The 20,163-nt window shown below is 40.1% G+C and overlaps 1 protein-coding gene across 4 annotated transcripts in view; it reads right to left on the bottom strand.

Moving 5' to 3' along the window:
• The window catches only part of prex1 (phosphatidylinositol-3,4,5-trisphosphate-dependent Rac exchange factor 1), a 100,467-nt gene that overhangs the window by 22,692 nt on the left and 57,612 nt on the right, over nucleotides 1-20,163 (bottom strand). For all 4 annotated transcript variants that reach the window (XM_032568388.1, XM_032568357.1, XM_032568366.1 and 1 more), the window contains exons 14-24: nucleotides 19,692-19,767; nucleotides 19,194-19,266; nucleotides 13,961-14,106; nucleotides 12,838-12,930; nucleotides 7,346-7,494; nucleotides 7,176-7,261; nucleotides 5,193-5,332; nucleotides 3,800-3,944; nucleotides 2,644-2,819; nucleotides 2,067-2,228; nucleotides 1,556-1,766 (exon numbers count right to left, since the gene is read on the bottom strand). In XM_032568388.1, coding sequence (XP_032424279.1) covers nucleotides 1,556-1,766; nucleotides 2,067-2,228; nucleotides 2,644-2,819; nucleotides 3,800-3,944; nucleotides 5,193-5,332; nucleotides 7,176-7,261; nucleotides 7,346-7,494; nucleotides 12,838-12,930; nucleotides 13,961-14,106; nucleotides 19,194-19,266; nucleotides 19,692-19,767 — 1,457 coding nt within the window. The remainder of the gene's footprint in view (nucleotides 1-1,555; nucleotides 1,767-2,066; nucleotides 2,229-2,643; nucleotides 2,820-3,799; nucleotides 3,945-5,192; nucleotides 5,333-7,175; nucleotides 7,262-7,345; nucleotides 7,495-12,837; nucleotides 12,931-13,960; nucleotides 14,107-19,193; nucleotides 19,267-19,691; nucleotides 19,768-20,163) is intronic.

The raw sequence follows: 20,163 nt of genomic DNA, 5'->3' as shown, positions 1-20,163 counted from the left end.
TTAGACACAGTTGGATTATTTACTTATTGGCTGAGCTCTGAACACAATTGACTACTCTGGGGTTTATTTCAGGGCATCACTGGGATTCAAACTCCAACAAAATACATTAAAGTTTGAGGTTTTAATGTGAAAAGATGTGGAAATATTTTTTTTAAAAACACTGCAAAACTAAGGACCATCGTTCTGCTTCAGAAAGCAGATCATCTGACGATGGTGACTGCTGGACAGATATCTGCTTCGCAGCTGGGGATTGAAAGAGAAATGAAGACAAGCCATCCTCTAAAAAGCCAGTGCTGCTGCACAGTCTGCTGTCTAGACAGCTGTGTTGCATTTTCATCTTTGCTGAGAACAGACATAGCTCAGCAGTTCAACTTAAAAACTCCTAATTAATACCAAGTTCTGTCGTGACAAAGCTGATCAGTGTAGCTAGCTGAAAGACAGATGCTTTGCTTCCAGACATGCAGGATTTCTAAGATCCTTGTTATTTTTTATGGTTAGGTACCAGGTTTTGTCTGTCCTCTCATTTTTACCCTTCCAGCAATGAGAGAACTTCAAACATCCTAAACTTTCTTTGCTGACATCATTCATTCTTTCGTAATGTTCATACTCTGGGAATAGTAGGAGGCTAATGGAGATCTAATAGCAAACCACTCATCCAATTTGCAATGAGAATCCTTCTTGTGGTCATACTATGTTACAGTGAGAAGCTGTAGTTGGTGTTCGCTTCTCCATAACCCAGGAATTAAAGAGAAACAGATGGTAATAGGTAACCCCAACCCTGGAGTTGAACTCCATCGTCACAGATCATTGACACCGGTGTACTAGGGTTAAAAATCTTCTTTTTATTTAATCTATGTCAGGGTTTCTGCAGGTTTCACCAACTCAAATTGAAGACTTTTTAATACCAGTAAGAATGAAATTCGGGACAGAAATCTACAAAAGGAAATCAAATAGATAGAAAAAAGCTAAGTATAAAAACTATTCAGGAAGAAATATGAAATTAACTACTGATCTAGTCACATTCATGCTTTAGTTAAAGACATTAATTAACGTACGAAGACAAAGATGAATGCCAGGCAGCCAAATGATGATAGATTTGCCCTTACCAAGGTAGATGCAAACAAAGGTAGCTAGCTTTTGTTTTGAAAAGCTAGTGTGGTTGTACTAAGGTTAAAGTCTTGTTAGATTAATGAGCTATATCTCTTTGCTAACTAGTTAGAGATACAGCTATGTAGCTAGCAACTACCTGCTATATTAGCAGATAGCTACCAGTAGCCCCAACTGCCTCACGTCAGAATGTAACGCAGATGTCTGCATGTGACTCCAATAGAAAACAGACTCCGACAGAAAAGTCCCATAAGAAAAGAAAAAGATACATAGAAAATACAAGATTAAATAGTCGTGTCACATCAAAATCTAAGACCTGAGATTAACGTATTTAAGGTCAGCTTACAGTTTTTTAATAAATTTAAGATATTGCAAGGGCTTTTTTATATACATGAATGTGAGTATATTTCAGACTTTTTAAGTCTGCATGTGTGTGTGTTAGCAGTACCTTGGTCTGGGTCCATGCCATAAAGGGAGTTTTTGCGACCAAAGCGGATGCTGAAAGTCCTGCCTGCAGACGTGGCGCTTTTGGGATATGACACCTGCATCAGGTTGACATGGCAGTTTGTGGGAACAAAGTCCATGCAGCCCAGCGGGTGAGGGCGAATGCCAGCCTGCCTGAAGGATGGCCACACCTTGTTCCTCAGCTCCTTAGCAAACTGTAGCAAACAGTGAGAGAAAACATGAAAAGAGAAGCTGGAGGTGAATCAATCTGGTAAATGGGTAAAGCGTTAATTGATCAAAAGGCAACATTTATGCGACTGTAGGAGTGTTGTCTCTGGTCTTAAAAGATTAGATACATGTGTTGTTGGACAGCCTGTGTGTATTTGAAGTGCAGCAGATCATTTGGAAGAAGCAAAAATAACTCATAGTGGATTTTATTTATCTTTTTGAAAGGTTCAGGGACGTTTCAGGTTTTAAATACATCTTCCCAACCTAACAAAAGCGTGACTCAGTACCTCCTGATAGCTGCTGATACGACGTTTGACGCTCTCCAACTTGGTGTCACAGATTTGTCTGAACTCGTACTGTGGCATAGTAACGACTCGGTCGCTCTGGGAGATGAGCTGGCTGCAATTGCGTACAAAGAGGCTGTCATCACCAGAAAACGCCTCGAGGATCTGTGGAGATAACATCCACAAGACACGGAAGGGTAACAAACGAAAGTTTAGAATATTTGATGCTGTCAGTTCCAATCTGATTTTTCACTAGAAAATAGAACCAATAAAACCAATAAAATGGCAGCACAAATATCAAACTCTTTTGGTTTCAGTTACATCACTTAGTAAAACAGCAAACATGACAGACAAAACGATGGAAAAAGTATCTACATCGTTTCACATTCTGTTAGGACCAGAACCCTCGATCCATATGAACTGGATTTTATGTGAGTCACCAACACAAAGTAGTGCCTAATTGTAAAGTTGAAGAAAAATTAATGGTTCCTAAATTTATTTAAATAAAGTGCAGAGAACATAAACTGTATACTGATAGGTGGAGAAAAACATAAGCCTGAAATAATCTTCTGTTAGCTACCTTAGCAGTCAGGCCGAAGCAGCCTTTGGGCTCCACCACCTTCTCCAGGACGTGGCTCTTGATTCCAGCGGTGCTCACGTATTCGTAAACCACTCCGTGCTCCAAGTGGACATTATCCACCGTCAGGCTGACCAGGGGCAGATCAGCGGACAAGGAAAGTCTGAAGAGCCTGTGGTCTGAGGATTGATGTTATACCGGTTAACTTTGCACATTCAGAGACATCCTATTTATTTAAAAATTATCTAACATAAAAAAATACAATTATACTTGAATATCTAAGATTAAAAATTATTGTAATACAGGAATCCCCTAATTCTAGACAAACACAACTTTGAGTTCCTTACAGAGTAACACAGTGTGCTTTGGATAGGCATTAAGATCCAAAACTGAGTTCAAATAAACAGTCATACATTAAAATAATAAAACGCCTTTTAACGAGGGCAAAACTAAAACTTTAACACATTAAAAAATTAAAAAGCAATTAATTTAACATATTAAAATCTACGTGATTGATTGTTTGAAATTAATGTGTTAAAGCAAAACTTCTGAGCGGAACCTTTGTATTTGCATGTTTCTCGTATGTCCATAAATCTGACACACAAGCCACATCCACAAACAACAGTGATGGATGACAAAGCTGCTTCTCTTGGCTCACTGGGGATTCATTTATGCTTTGAAAAAACGATCTGATGGAAAATTCCATTGCTGTGTTCAAGTTGAGCTAAAAGGAGTTAGCATATTAGCGAGGATATTCAAGGCTAAAGCAGCATCTCTCTATGCTAAACATGTAGCTGGAGAATGCTGAAGTATGAATGGGTCTAATAGCACTTTGCACCAAACTGATGGTTGAATATGTTAAATAACATATTAAAAACAATAAATATTTTGTTGAACTCCTATGTCTCTTTCTTCCATAATAAAGCAGCAAAAGGGGTTTTTGAATTGAGAATGTTGCTTATTTTATCAATAGTATTTGATTAAAATGAAATTATTTAATTACAGACACCAGAATTAACTCCATTAAAAATTTTAATCAAGTCCCACCACTAGACAACAGATTTGCATATATGATCAAGATTGCAGACTGTGTTTATAATTAAACTGAGCTAGCTGCATGCTTTAGGAAAAATCTGTGATAAAGGTGGAAATGTTTCACCTGTTCCATTAGTGGTGGTACCCTGCTCATGGTTGGAGCCGTTCTCCACTGGGTAAGGCCTGAATGGACTCTCCTCCTTCTCACCAGCACTGCTTGGTCTCTGGAGCTCCTCGACATCCTCAAAGGCGCGATAAACCCACTGACACTAGGATGAAAAATAGATTTTAAAAGATTAAAGCTGTCTGGGGAGAATGGGATTTGTCTGAGTCCAGAAGTTAAAATCAATCCACTCCATGAAAACTGGAGCAAATTACCAACGGTGATGCAATGGGATGCAATAAGAATAATGCCGATTTTTCTTTATTTAAAAGATTGGATTAAAAAAATTATACTGAAGACATTTTTTCAACTGATCCATATAGAGTGATGCCTACTACACAACATTGGAGGGAGAGAATCTGGTTTTTGTGCCCTGCGGGGACATTTTCACTCCAACAGAAGAGCCAGAAATGAATGAAAGAAAGTATTTGATAACATCTGATCATTTATCCTGCTGTTGGCTGATCCAAACAGACCAGATCAGGCTGTTTGGCCAATACTATGCTGAAGCAGAAGGGAATAGTCAGAAAAAACAAGAAAAAACCCTAAACAAAGCAGCGTTTTACAGCATATGGAGGACATTCAGTGCTGTCTGCAGCCTTGTGAAATACCGCCTGGAGACACAAAGTGCTGCAACTGGAATGTCAAAACAGGCAGGGAAGAGCAGCTTGAGTGTGTGATAGCAGCCACGCAGTGTGGAGTTTAAGAAAGAGTTTAATGGTGAGTCAGCGTGCAGGAATCTAAACCAAACACTTGGCAAAGTCAATGGAATAGACAAGTTCCTACAATGCCTTTTGAATCCAGGCAAGACGGCATCTTCAAGTAAAAAATTGTAATTACACTGATAATTTATGTAAGAGATAGTTAAGCAGATGAAGTTTAAAAAAACAACGGATCTTTTGCTCTTAGGCTAATATTGTATAGAGAAATGTTTGTGTCGCTGTGTTTACACTGCTGTCCAAAACAAGAGCAACACATGAAGATTCCTCACTCTGATGGAAAAAGAAAAGCTGTTTCCTTTTATAGTTCCAGAGCTGGGCAGGTCTCTATGTTTCTGTACCTGATGGTTTTAACTGGTTGAACGTCTTTGTGTCAACAAGTAACTTCAGAAGTCACATGTGGGGAACCCTAAGGTTCAGTCCTGGGACCCCTCATATTTAATATGTACATCCAGTTGGCTCAGAAAAGTTTTTCTCTTATTACCACAATAAACTATGACATAACTAGGGATAGTAAAGGGTGGGTCAGAATTTAGTTCTTCTCAATGAAAGTACAAGTTCTGCAAAACAAAAATAAAAACAATCCAAAAAGCATGTGCATGTGAAGAACAGACTGGTGTTGTGTGTGTCCTCACTGCCTGGGGGGACTCCTGGTGTGTGTGCTGTGCGCTGAAGTGCTCCAGGACCTCCTGGTGATAGCTGCGGTTCATGTTGTTGCCGTTGACCTTCAGGATGACCTGGCCAGGCTGAAGCCCTGCTGCGGCCGCCTCCCAACCTGCAGGAGGTCAAAGCAAAAGCAGAATGTAAAATGCACTGCGGCAAAGCCAGAGTTACAGCAGACATACAAATAAAGTGTTTTAATGCCATCTCTGCCAGAGTATTCATAACTAATTAACTTTTTCACATTTTGAAAAGTTATTTCTACAAACCTCAACATATTTCATTTTATGTGAAACACAAAAAGTCATCTGTATTTGTAAACTAGAAGGAAAACAATTTTTAACAAGTTTGCAAATAAATATTTGAAAATTGTGGCATCCATTTGCAATTATTGCCCCATTAAAAAAGGCACTTCCACAGCATGATGCCACCACCATGTTTTTACTATAATCATTCTAAAGGTCAGATTTGTGGAGTGAACAACTAATATTTGCTGCACCAATAGATAAACTGTGGATTTCTGCAGGGTTGCAAAGCTTGCAGAACAGCTGAAGTTATACTGGGATTAAATTCCAGACAAACTAACAATTTTTATTAGGTGACCTTTCAAAGTACATGTTTTAGGCCTAAAAGAAGGGTGAAGGAAAAAAAATGCATATTCCACTTCACATTAACGCCTTGTTTTATCTTGGTCTATCACAAAAATCTATCTGAACTACACAGAAGTGTCTGGTTATAATGTGACAAGATGTAACAAAATTGCTTGAATAAATCCAAATATCTTTTCTAAATCTGTGATGTGGCACTTAGAAGAAAGCAGCAAATGAAAGTGTTCCGTGACATCACGTGAGGTTTCACAGCCTGGAAGTCCAATCAACACCTCTATCATTTCTCCTCACTGATCTAAAAATACTAGTGATGCCTTCGCTTCCAGCAATAGATAAGCGGTTTCATGAAGCACGTGCGTGTGCAGGGTGGATTACATAAAAGACCAACGACAGAAGAGTTAAAACGCAGAGAAAGTCATCTGGTCAACAGACGCCCATAAAATTAAAAACAGAGGGTAACAGATGGTTAGACACAACAGTTATCTCACTTATCATCCATGGTTTCTCTGATTTATTTATCATTTTGCCAACATGAACATATTGATATCACAAAAGAAAAGTAAATTCATGCATAAATCCTGAGTTTATGCATGAATACGGATCAAAGTCTTAGGCCTTGTGCTCTTTATAAAAACAAATATCTCTAACATGTCGTTTGACAAAAGTAATATCGTAAAAAATGAATCGGTTTCAGAAAAGATTTTATCCACATGAATCTGCACAAATCTGCCCAAGTCTTGTTTTAAACATGCCAGACCCACAGGGGCAGCGTAATGCAATCAGATTGCTTTGAAACAACCTCCACCTCCTGTTAGGGAATTAAACATGGCGCCAGGAGAATCATTTGTATGGACAGATAAACAAGTTGAACTATTTTTAAAGAGCATATTAGAATATAAAGTTAATAAAACAAATGATGAAGTCAATATTGCCACATTATTTGTCTCAGACTATAATGCTTAGGAATCTCTGTCTTCCCATTTACACTTGCAAACAAAAATACAAAGTTTACTCAAATCTCCACTTTGGTCTGAGTTTTTATAAATAATTGTTTTTAGTGGTATAAAACACAGTATTTATATGGATGAAAGGCCAAACTACATAAAAATCTATTCATTTTCCTAGATATCCGACTATATGTGGATGACTGTTTGTTGGAAATAAAGGCCGCACCTTCAGAGCTTTCGAAATAAATCCCATAAGGTCTTTCTAAAGTTTTCTTAGTCCTTCATATTTTTTTACATTTTGTCTCGTTTCCACCACCAACATCTGCATCACTCTGACATTTTGTCCCAACATCTCAAAAACAGGTCAGTCTGGTTTCTCTTAGTCTCCTCCAGCTAGTCTCACCTTTCCTCACAGCGTGGACATGTGGTGGTTCTGACCCAGACAGCCTGAAGGAGAGGCTTTCTGGGTTGTCAGGGATCTTCACGATCCTAGACAAGGAAAAAAGATGAGTCAGAACAGCTTGTGCTTGGTGTCTGCTGAACACGTTCACCTGATTGATTCATGGCACTCACTCCTTGGCTTTGGTGGCGACCAGCAGCCGCAGAGAGCGTCGTATGCAGAAGGCCTGGTTGATCATGGCCTCCACCTCGGAGAAGGGCCGGAGGAACAGCAGGTCCTCGTTGATGGTGTAAATCTTCCTGCCCACCTGCAGGCCGGCCATCTGGAAAGACAGACGGACAGACAGGAGACAGAAGGCTCTTATTTATAGCTTGAATCTTTCCTCTGTGTCTTCCAAAGCGTTGTTCAGAAGAGATACAGATGAACCACACTTAGTTAACAAATGGCCTGCCACAGCAAGACCTCAGCTGATTTTCCTCCATGTGAGGCAAGTTTTTGCCTGACTAGAGTCAAAAACACAAAAAGTATTTTTGTCTAGTTTCTAGTGAAAATCTCTGTCTAAATTTAAAATTAAAATTACAACAAAACTAGCTTACTAGGAAAATATGAGAGTTTGTTTTGATCCTCTGGCAGATTTTTTCACTTATAGTAAAACATTTTTTCCACATTATAAGCTAAAAGTAATCCATCAGGGGAACTAAAACTTTTCCTTATCAATTTTCAAGAGTTCTTGACTAAAAACAAGCTCTTTCATCTTGCAGAAAAGTTTGCTGTAAGCTAGTTTTGTCTTATTTCAAGTGCATGAAAATATTTGCACTACAAATTAGCTAAAAATACTTGGTTATGACTTTGTGTTTTTGCAGTGCAGTATGTTTTGCAGTGTTCAGCATGTTGGGCATCAAAAGAGCGGAGTAGAACCAAACAGAAAGCAAGAGACAAAAATAAAAGTATGCAGGACTATGCAGGTACAGAAAGTTGTGTTTTCATACAATAAGTGCATGTCAAGAATAATAGATATGATTGTGCTGCACACCTGGTTACTGCTGGATGGATTTGCACACATTTCCACACCAAACTCGCAGCTCACAGTTTTAAAAAATCAGAATAAATAGGAGTGGCAATATGGACTAAGAATGCTATCGCAATATTTTATGGTACTGTTGTGATAATGATAAGTATTATGGTTTTTAAAAAACTACTTATCACTCATTTTTTTGGTAACTGTATGGCACCATAAACAGATTTGAAAAAATATTCCCATTTGCAACAGGCCTCTTCAAGATGCCACTTACTTTAAAAAGTGTTTTTCTATTTACCTTCAATAACTGAAATGTATCATGACAGTAATAAATCAAAAGTCTTTTCATGATGAGAAAGTTTTCATGATAACTGATAAATGTTGGGCCCTACCCTACAGGTTTTTAGTGTGATCGTCTTCTTTGAGTCTACGACCTTCGCCGGGTCAAGTTAACCTTTACACAGATTGGAAACATGCGACAACGCAGTAACAGTTTCACATTTTGCTCTTCCAGGCTGTTGTTCGTTCAGATGGCTGCATGTCATCCAACGCTCTCGTCTCTCACATCTTCAGTCACGTTGTCAGAATAATGCCTCCTCTGTTCACGGCGCTGAGGGAGCCCAATGTCCCAAGAACGGATCCGGTCGGGGCCGAGCCACAAACTCCGACTCTGGACCGCAGCCCGGCATGGCGATTGGGAGGAGCCGCAGCCCCTTAGACGAGGAGAGGATGTATGTGATTACGCAGCATGGGAGCCGGATTACACGTGACTTTCTATTATAGCATCGTATATGAAAGACCTCAGTGTGTGTGCGGGGGTGTGGGTGTGGGGGTGCTCATGTGTGTGTGTGTGTGTGTGTCTCAGCCCCTTTCAGAGCCCCATGGGAATCAGCAGAGCTTCATTCTCTCCTCTGGCACACAGGCCGAGTCACAATCAGCGATCCTGTTACTGTGGGGGGATGGAGGGCTAAAAGCAGATCAGCAGGAGGAGGAAAAAGAAGGAAGGAGGAAGAAGGAGGAGGAAGGAGAAGGAAGGACCTGGAGGAGCCTGGAGGCTTCATGGTGTTAAATAAGGGAGAGAACAGCTGAAAGGATAGAGAGAATGCAAAACTGGATTATAGGAGATAAACAGTATGCAGTACCTTGTAAGGATCTTCATCAAACTCTTAAACTTTTGCCCCATTGTGTCTCAAACATAACCACAAACTTCAGATTTGGTCTCATCTGACCTCTTTCCACATGTTTTTGGTCTCCTCTTCATGACTCTGCAAAGTTTTTGCTTTCTTCGCCCCTCTCTTTCACAAATTCCATGTTTGCGATTTACGCATCTAATAGCTGTCATGACAACGGATTCTCCCAACTGAGCCGAGGATCTCTGCAACTTCACCATCGGCCTCTCGACTGGTCTTTGACTAGACTTCATAACCGGTTACTTATGTTGTGTTTATAATCTAAAACACGGAACTGCCTTGTGGCTGAAACGTGCTCGACAAATAAACTTCACCTCTCGTTTCCTAGTTAGCTGCTGTTCAATTGGTCAGATTGAATAGCAGCCTCAGAGTAGAGGAGATAAACACAAATACACAATACATCAGATATTATTTTTAAGAGATTTTGAAAACTGTTTCCTTATGTGTCTTCCAGGTACTTTGGGCCATTTTGCAGCACAATTCAGTAACTGTTAAATACTGTATATATCAAAGAGAACTTAAAAGAAACTTAACTGCGTAAGTAAACCCCTTAAAATTAAGTCTCTGTCTCTTTACACCGTGTTTAAAATTATTATGCAAGTGATATTTTCTCAGATTTTCTTAAATGGTCAATGCAAATGACGGTCAGTATAATTTTCAAGTCATGAACTATTACAGTATAAATCAAATTTTACTGAACAAAGCTCCCCGTGAGAGCAATATTTTTTTCAAAAATAAAAAACTCAAAATGCACTGTTCCAAATTATTATGCACAGCAGATTTTCTAAACATTTATGGATTATAAAGAACTGCAAATGGTCATTCTTTGAATGTGCAGCATTAAGTGGCCACATGTACTAAAATCAAAAGCTATTTCAATCAAAAACATCTTAACAGACGGAGTTCCATGATAACATAGGACCCCTTCTTTGATATCACCTGCACAATTCTTGCATCCATTGAACTTGTGAGTTTGTGGATAGTTTCTGCTTGAATTCCTTTGCAGGATGTCAGAATACCTTCCCAGAGCTGCTGGTTTGATATGAACTGCATTCCACCCTCAGATCTTCTGCTTGAGGAAACTCCAAAGGTTCTCAATAGGTCAGAGGAGGATGGTGACCACACCATGAGTTTCTCTTCTTTAATGGCCATAGCAGCCAATGACACAGTGGTATTCCTTGCAGCATGAGATGGTGCATTGTCATGCATGAAGATGATTTTGCTACGGAAGGTACGGCTCTTCTTTTTGAACCATGAAAGAAAGTGATCAGTCAGAAAGTCCATATATGGGTGTGCCATGGTGTCGTAGGGGATAGCACAACCCATATTTGGAGTCCTTTAGTCCTCGACGCGGCCGTCGCGGGTTCGACTCCTGGACCCGACAATATTTACCGCATGTCTTCCCCTCTCTCCTTCCCCCTTTCCTGTCAGCCTATTTTCATATAAGGGACACTAGAACCCACAAAAGACCCCCTGGAGGGGTGAAAAAAAAGAAAATAAAAGAAAGTCCATATACTTTGCTGAGGTCATTGTCACAACATCGGGGACTCTGAAGTGGCCGACCAGATCTCTCCCAATGATTTTGGCCCAAAAAATGACTCCACCACCTCCTTGCTGACGTCACAGCTGTGTTGGGACGTGGTGACCATCCACCACCAATCCACTACTGCGTCCAGCTGGACCATCCAGGGTTGCACAGCAGTCATCAGTGAACAAGCCTGTTTGAAAATTAATCTTCATGTACAGCTGGGCCCACTGCCACCGTTTCTGCTTGTGAGTACTGGTTGGGGTGGCCGAATAGTAGGTTCATGCACCACAAGCCTCTGGAGGATCCTCCACCTTGAGGTTCCAGAAGCACCAGCAGCTTCAAATAACTGTTGCTGCTTTGTAAGGGCATTTTAACAGCTGCTCTCTTAATCCGATGAATTTGTCTAACAAAAACCTTCCTCATTATGCCTTTATCTGTACAAACCCATCTTTGTTCTGAATCAGCCACAAATCTCTTCACAGTACAATAACGCTTCAGTTTTAGTTAAATATCTAATGTTTTCATACCTTGTCATACGGCCCTACACTATCTGATGATTTTTGTCAGCAGAGATATCCTTTCTCTTTCCCATATTGCTTGAAGCCTGTGGCCTGCTTAATAATGTGGAACATCCTTCTTAAGTAGATTTCCTTTAACTGAGCTCACCAGACAAACTAATCAACCCAGCTCCCTGAAATTAATTATAGTGATTCAAAGAGCCCTGACACACAATAGCATCTATAAATTTAATAGCACAACAAAAAATTTAATCTTTATGACACTTAAATCCAATTTGCATAATAATTTGGAACACGGTGTAAGAAGCTCCTGTTCTTTCCAACACTCGGCCTCATAACAACAACAATTCTGTGTTAAGCCATTTACAAACATTCTTCGGAGCAGATACAGTTCCGCCAGGGGTTTGCTAATTGCTGCTGGCTAGTCTGGACGAGTTGAGTGGGGGAGGAGCTGCTCTGTGAGGCTGAAGCTTCAAGGAGGAGCTGTAGGGAAGGTGATGTTTGGTGACAGCAAGCGTTTAGGCACCCAGCTGAATGGTTGCCATGGGTATTAAAGGATTTCTCAAACAGGCATGAAAGAATCAAAGCAACACTCAAGATTTGCTTATGATGAAAGAATAACTTTGTAACATGGTGTAAAGCTCAAAGAACTCAATTTTACAAAACACTGCCTCTTTAACAATTAGATATTATTTAATAGGTGTTTTTGGCATTACTGAGACAAAATGTGAGAACCTCTTAGGCCAAGTGGAAACAGAAACTGATTACCAATTATAAATAAAATATTTCAGACAGGACAAAAGTTTGTTTTTTCAGATTGATCCATTCAGACAGCAAATATTAAAAGAAAGCAAGTATGCTTCATCAATTTCAAAGATAAGTGGCTCTTTTTTATTTTAAAGTGTGTCATACAGTAATACACAAATGTGTGTTTTGTTATCTGGGAAATCATTCTGCAGCCAATTAGAGGAGAGCAGGAGACTGACAGCCGCCATCAGAACAGAGGACGGCCATAACTAAGTGGAATGAACGCCCTGTGGCAGGAAGAGCGCCGTCTGAGTGTGCGTGTTACCTCCGCGTGTGTATGTGTTACCTCTGCGTGTGTGTGTTACCTCTGTGTGTCTGCGCGTTTGTTTGTAATAACTTGTGGGGACCATTTTCCTGACACATACAGGAAAATGGGACCCACTGCTCCTGGTGTGGACCGAAGCCCTCAAGGGGAAACACTGTTTTTGGGTCAGGGCTCAGATTTAGGACTAAGGTGTGAATTGAATTTTGGTTAGGATAAGGATAAGGTTTAGGCTGTAGAATTGAATGGAAATCAATCGAAAGTCCCCACAAAGGTAGCCACTCAAACATGTGTGCGTGTCTGTGTGCATGTCTTTGTTACCTCTGCATGTGTGTGTGTTACCTCTGCATGTGAGCCCCTGGTGACAGATTTCACCACAATGGCTTTGTTTTTCTCCTCGATCTCGAAGCCATAGTCTTCCTCCTCAGGGTGAATCTGGCACACAGACAGATTTACGCTGCTACATTGCGTGACAAATATGTTTTCTACACTTTTGCTAAAGTTACCCCCCTTTTTCCAAAAAGTGTCACATATGCATAAATCCGCATGTAAACATAAAATCCTTTGAGATTTTTGGGATTTTCTCCTCCCATGTCAGGAGTCTCACATCCGATGATGTTCTTGGCTCCCCTCATCATACACGCCCCCACCATGAATTGAGTATGTCATCGTCAAAACCCATTAGCGTCTGCTGCTGCTGGGCTGTCTTCCTGCTGCACGGCCCTGATAAGATGGTGATCTCCTTTGTTGTATCAGAGGACATGACTGCAGTAAATAAAGAGTTCCTGCACTCCGCCTCAGTAACGGGGCAAGAGCAGAGGGGGGATCGGTTCAGCTAATCAAGTCAACGCCATTTCCACTTCTCATGGAAGGCCAGATAAGCACGACTGCTTCCCACATTGGATGTGGAAAGAGACGCTGGCCATGCCTGTAGGCTTCCGCTGGACAAACAAGTCCCTTTCTCTTGCACCTTCTAGAATAAAAGCACTCTGCTAGAGCTGCTGGCTGACCTCATTTCACCTGGTAAATTAATACTTGGTTGGACTCGTCTCTGTCCACCTCAGATTTATGGTTTTCTCAGAGTCAAAGGAACAGAGGATTCATCCAGGCTAATGCAACTGATGATAATGTGATTACACACATATACACTTTTATCTGAGGAGTGTAGCCGAATATTTGCAGAAAGAAACTGTGGCCTGTTTTTACCTCAGATACATGAAACCTCATTGTTTCCAACTAAAACGATGTTATATGTGTTGATATGGGAGAAGATAAACGCAGGGAAGTGGAACATCTGCCTGCCAGGTTTATTGTTCTTGAGATGTGTTCACAGTCATTTTATTATTAGCATATATATCTACATATGTTCCAGATGGTGCAGATAGCACAGTGTGAAGCAGCTATTCTGAGCGAAGAAAGAGAATTTCTATAATTTGTGTGTAAATGTAAAATCCTGAAGGCTCACCACCAGGGACTTGGCCAGGATGTTTTCTATGAGTTTGAAGTCATTTCGCTGCAGCTGCTTGCTCTTAGTGCCGGTTCCCTCCATTTCTTCATCAGCATAGAAACGGAAGAACTGCGAGTCATCTTTAAACTCGCTCTTCTCCAAAACTGAGGGATGAAAAGGAAGAAGAGCGCACATGAATATAAAAAAAGCAGTAAGCAGTATGCACATCTCTCAGTTTCTATTGGCTGAATCTACAGCAAAACCAAAAGCTCTAAAATGTGATGTACTATAAAAACAGGAAGACTTCAAAACAGAGAGGGTATTTGGTCAATTAGGTCATAAAACCATGATGCTCATCTGAAACATCTGGAGTTAAAACACATCTGGGTAACAGCCTGGGGAACGCTCCAGAGAGCACAAACAGATATCTGCTCTGAGTGTGTGTGCATGTGCGTGTATGTGTGTGTTAGAGCGCACTTGGGTAGAGAGTTGCTTTAACACATGGGGCACCTCAGACAGGTGAGCGCACATGGCTAATGCAAATTCAAGCCCAGAATTTTTAGGAGCCTGAACTCAACAAAAACATTCAAAATCCTGCCAAAAATATCTAAATGAAATTTTATTGTTGTTTAATGTACAAAATGCTTTACATTAATTTCACCTCATAATTTAATTGCTCTTCAGTGACATGTTTTGTTACGTCCTGAGGAATACTGCAGAATGTACTGAATTACTACTGATCTGAACTTGTTAAAAGTCCCACCAGGTTTTCTGAAGTAAGTGTATAAATTAACACTATTTTAGTTTTTCTCAGCAATTAAAAACTATATTTCGATAATCTTCCTAACAAAATAAAGTTAAAACTTGGAAGACTCCAAGTTTAAGTATCACAGCAGATGCTATAGTTTCAGAGAAAATGAAGATAGAACATGAAATAACTTGGATTTGTTTGTCCCTTGCCAAATTTCTTTGCATTATAAAATATATAAACCTTTTATAAATATCATAAACAAGGCTACAGACTTTTGCAAACAATAGATCCACATGTGCAATGATTTATGCAGCTGAAGTAAATTAAATCAAATTTAAGGAAGTTTTAGTAAGAAAAACCCCCCAAAAAACCAAGATGTTTTTCCTTTGGCACCATCTAAAAAATGGGGAGTTTCTGTGTTTTAAAACTTAAAATTTATATGTGCAAAGTGGCTTGTTTTTTATTTTGTTTTGCTTTGAAATATCCACATTTATTTTTTCATTCAATTATAAGAAAACAATAAAAAATTGTTATATTTTACTCCAATTCAGATGTATTTTTTTGGAAGTAAGACATAAGAAAAATTACAACAAATTTAGACCCATTTTACTGAAGAAAAAAAAACACTACCAAAAACTATGTTTTTTGGCACTTGCAGAGCTCCATGCAGTGCCTGGTCACTGGGCCATAAACTCAGACATTCAGATTCTTTTTATGAGCTTTGAGCCAAGAGCCTGACGTTTCCATGGGCACCAATTTATACTGAACAGCAGCATTAGATGTATTACACAACAACACACCTCTAGAAAACTAAACTACTTTCTCTGGTTCACGTGTGAAATGTATTTTGTTGAGTGTAACTGAATTTTTTTCCAGGCTTCTGGCCCTTTAAGGCGTCTAAATCAAGCAAATCTGAGCACTTAGCTGTTCAGAGATTTGAAGAACATCTTCCACCCAAAGACAAACTACACACACCTTCACACCACACCCTGTCAGAATGGCCGCACTCCAACACAAACCATTTATGAATATGAGTTATTTCCTGTGATTCATAAAGGCAGGGGGCCTTTAATACCTTTACACCACCTACTTAACTGAAAGGAGCGCTGGTCCGGAAACTGCTAGAAACAAGCGAGATACACACACACACACACGCGCGCGCACGCGCGCGCGCAACCCCCTGCGCACCCCCCACACACACCTACAACACACACATTTGTACACATTTGGAAATCATGTGCAAGTGTGAAAACAACCTCACTTAAGCTTATTTTGGAATGTGAAGCGATACGCTAAATTTTAAATTATTTTATCCAGGTATTTGATGCATCATTTAGTTTTTAATACTGAAAGTCTTACCAAAGTCGGACAGTCACCATTCATCATTAGTTTAGACAGTGACTGGAGTTTTGAATTAATTTACATTTCAGTTTAAAACTGCTGATCGGGTTGTGCTGGAGGGAAATCTGTGTTCGCAAAACATAATACTTACATTTTCAAATGTCATTTACATGCTGGATCCATTTAACCTGTCACAACATGGGGCTGCTGCAGTCAATTTAATCGGTATTTCGGTTTTTTCACATTGCATGCTAAGCTGTCTGAAAGGCCAACAGGCTTCAGGCTTTTATTACAGAAAAGGACAGGAAAAGAAAAACAAGAACAAAAGAAGAGTTTCAACAGACCTGCAAAAAGCAGCAGATGTGCTGACTAAGGTCTTGAGAAAGTGAATTGATTGGAGGTTAGAAGTAGCAACCGATTGGGAGGAAATGGGTCTAGGCCTTTCAGAAGGGCAGTGAAAGGTCAGAACAGGTGACACCTTCAAACAGATGGCAACGGTAGGAACCACAGAGGATCTGAGATTATATCATATTTAGCTAATGCTGCCTCCACTCTGCACTGTCACATTTTCAACAGTTTACATTTAAGTCAAAACTTTTCATTTTGATCTCATTTGACCAGAGCGTCTTCTTTCACACGTTTGCCCTGTTCCTTGTGGAAAACTGTCATGTCTACAGATTATCAACCAGTTCGCCAGCTGATTCTCTGTTTAATACTTTCCTGACCTTGTTTGTTAATTTTGGTGGAAGGTAATGTCTTAGTAGGCTTACAGTTGTTGCAAACATTTCTATTTTTAATTTATGGATTGAACAGATCTGAATGAGATAACCCTGCTTTAAACTTGTCCAAAACTTCCTGCTGTGTTTCTGTTTTTGTTCTTTGTGATAATGTTTGTCTCCTACAAACCTCTGGGGTCTTCATCATCCAGCTGTGTGTTTGCTCACATTATGGGTACTTTAAACCCAGATAGACTAAGGATTCAGATGGATGATGAATGAGAAAAAATTCACAGCTTCATCTGGTTTTCACATCGTTATATATAAAGGTGCACCAAACAACATGGACGATGTGAAACAGTTACGACAGCAGCAAGCCGGGAGGCAAGGAGACCAAGATGTACCGCTGTGGTAATTAACATCAACGTAGAGCAAGGCACGTTGGTGCCTTGCTCTACGTTGGAGGGATTCAAAAGTTTTCATGTAGCATAGATGACTGTAAATCCTACATTCTGTCTGTTTACTTTCCCACTGCCAGTGAACTCCACTAAGTCAACAAGACCTACGTTTTCCTACAAAGCAGAGATTGCTTGTTTAATCAGCACTAGAGTCCAGATAATCCCTGACACTGACACAAATAAAGCACAGTAGCACTAAACATCTTCCAAACAATTACAACCACAATCAGAGAAGTCTTAAAACTAGAATGAGAGAGAAACTTAAACTAGAGTGCAGTGAAATATGATGAGATGACAGATGACTAAAGACTTTTTTCCCAGTCATATGAATAAGCAACACTGACCTTGTTTTAAATTGCCCAATTTGAGTTAGGAAATGAGGAATTACTCTCATCATATCCCATCCTTATTCTGACACTTCATGCTTTAGAGCAGTGGTCCCCAACCACCGGGCCGCGGACCGGTACCGGTCTGCGGACCAATTGGTACCGGGCCGCGCAAGAAATAATGAACTACTTCCGGATCTTTTATTTTGAAAATCCTAAACCGGATTTTACCGGTTACGTCTTGCGCGTCAAAATTGAGCCAACTTGCAGCAGAATGAGTAACAAAACAACATCAGAGTACAGTGAACCCTCGCTATTTCGCGGTTCACCTTTCGCTGTCTCGCTGCTTTGCGGATTTCCACCTGCATTGTGTTCTGCATTCTGATTGGCTAAACAGTCTCTCCGCTTCTTCTCTACTTGTGTGTCAACAACGTTGCGGTATAATATGTACACATACGTAAAACAGCTTGCCAAATTTAACATAATCGATGGTGGCATGTCGGTTTATAAGAATCTTTTTGCCCAGAAGAAAAAAGAGCGACAACAACTACAGATAAAACACACCTGCACCGCGGGCTTTAGAAGAAAAAAAAAACCGCTACAGAGCGGAGTCACAATGCAGCAGCTCAGTCAGAAGAGCAGTGAAATACACGTGAGTCACTATTTGTCCTACTGTACTTTGTTTTGTTTTTTTTCATAATCATTTTTTATTTTCTCCCGTTCTAATCCAATGACTCAGGTCGCGGTGGGGCGGCGCTGATCTCCGCAATTCGGGCACGGGAATCTGGCTTCAGTTCATATTAAAATTATTATTTTACAGTACAGTAGGTATTTGTAAAAAAAAAAAAATTGTTTATACAGTACTTTTTATTTGTTAAACAAATGTTTGGGCCTGTAAAAAGGGTTTGTTCTTTGGTTTCAATGTATTATGGAGTATTTTATTGTATAATAATTGTAAAAAAATAAAGGTTCCTACTTCGCGGATTTCGCCTATCGCGGGTTCTTTTTGGAAAGTAACCGCCGCGAAAAACGAGGGGGTTAGCCCTAACCCCGACTCGATACTTACGACGACCCCCCACCCCCCGGTCCGCAGCAAAATTGCGAAGGGCTGACCGGTCCGCGCGACTAAAAAGGTTGGGGACCGCTGCTTTAGAGCATCTCAATTTATGCTTCTTTGCGCCGTTCCAAGAATACGATAGCTGTCAGTTAGAGGTCCAAGCAGCCGTCATGGTTCAGGAGTCTGACCCAGACGGCTCTGGTTAGGGTACACTACTGAGGCCTGTTTACGTTCAACATTCTGGGCTGGAACCAAACCCACTGCAGTGCATTGTGGTCAGCTAGGCTGTGAGAAATCAGACGGGCCATGCAAATTTATGCACCCTGTTTCTTCAAACAAATGCGGCATATAAAAGGCAGGCGAAGATGAAATTGTTTTAGGTTGACAGCAGAACAGACTGAGGGCAAATACGGGACCAGGTAATGAAGAGCAGCACCAGGGATGAGATTATTGAAACATAAACACTTCTGAATGAATTTCAAGTGCTTGTGTAAGAGAAGGAAGCACAGCGGACAAGAGATGATCTGTAATAGTAAAATGATTCACTGTGTTAAACAAGAGGCAGCAATGGTCTGCAAGTGTGTGTAGAGGAGTGAACTGACCGTGGTGCATGTAGCCACTGTTGCAGAGGCCCACACCCAGTGTCACAGCGTCCTCTCTGTTGGAGCAGTCTCCCTGGAAAACCAAACCAATGACGCAGTCAGTGGGTCAGTCAAAAGGCCTGGCTGCAGCTGCAACACCTGGGCTAAGCATGTCTCAAAACTGCCGTATGCATTCACAGCAGAAAGACGTTAAGATAACTGATCAATGAGCTTATTGATCAGTTTCTGCTGCAAGAAACTCCTTCATTGTTCCACAAAACTATACTGTACTCTTTGTCATTTGTCCAAAAAAAAAAAGCCATACTGACTGAATCTTTCCAGTGATTTTATAAAAATAAAACTCAGCTGGAAAAATGACAACATTTCAACTGAATTTAAACAGGACCATTAGTTTAAGAACAAGAACAAACAAATGAAAAAGCCTAAAACAAATACTGAATTAACCTCAACTTAGGTCCATTACCTTCTTGTTGCTTTGTTGAAGTGTAAGACGCTTACCTGTGAGATTAACCAGTCCACCAGTTTGCAAGCAGGCAAAACAGATTTAAAGGTTTTCAGATGGTGGTCTCTGTCCCTGAAGGAGCAACAAAAGGAAAAAAAGCAGGTGGAGTAAAATCTCACATTCATTTTTATCTTGACTGTTATGACTAAGTTTACTAACAGATGTACAATGAACCTCAACCTCCGTCCTGAATCGACGGTGAACCTCCTATACACTGCAGTGTTTCAGTGTGTATAGCAACAGACCTTTAATGTCCTTTAATGCCTTTAAGATCCATTAAAGGCATTAAAGACACAAAGTTCTTCACACCTGCATAATGCTATTATAATGGTGATATAAAGTGTAGACAGTTTGCAATCATCATTTGTAGCTCAGAATAGATTTTTTAACTTGTTTAAACAACCAAAACAATAAAACAAACAAAAATAGACAATAATAATGCACCTAAAAATCAGCTGTTCACATAAA

This window comes from Xiphophorus hellerii, chromosome 1 (genome assembly GCF_003331165.1).
Source record: "Xiphophorus hellerii strain 12219 chromosome 1, Xiphophorus_hellerii-4.1, whole genome shotgun sequence".
Taxonomy (NCBI): Eukaryota; Metazoa; Chordata; class Actinopteri; order Cyprinodontiformes; family Poeciliidae; genus Xiphophorus; species Xiphophorus hellerii.
The sequence above is the reverse complement of the archived record's forward strand: the minus strand, read 5'-3'. Positions and strand labels throughout refer to the sequence as shown.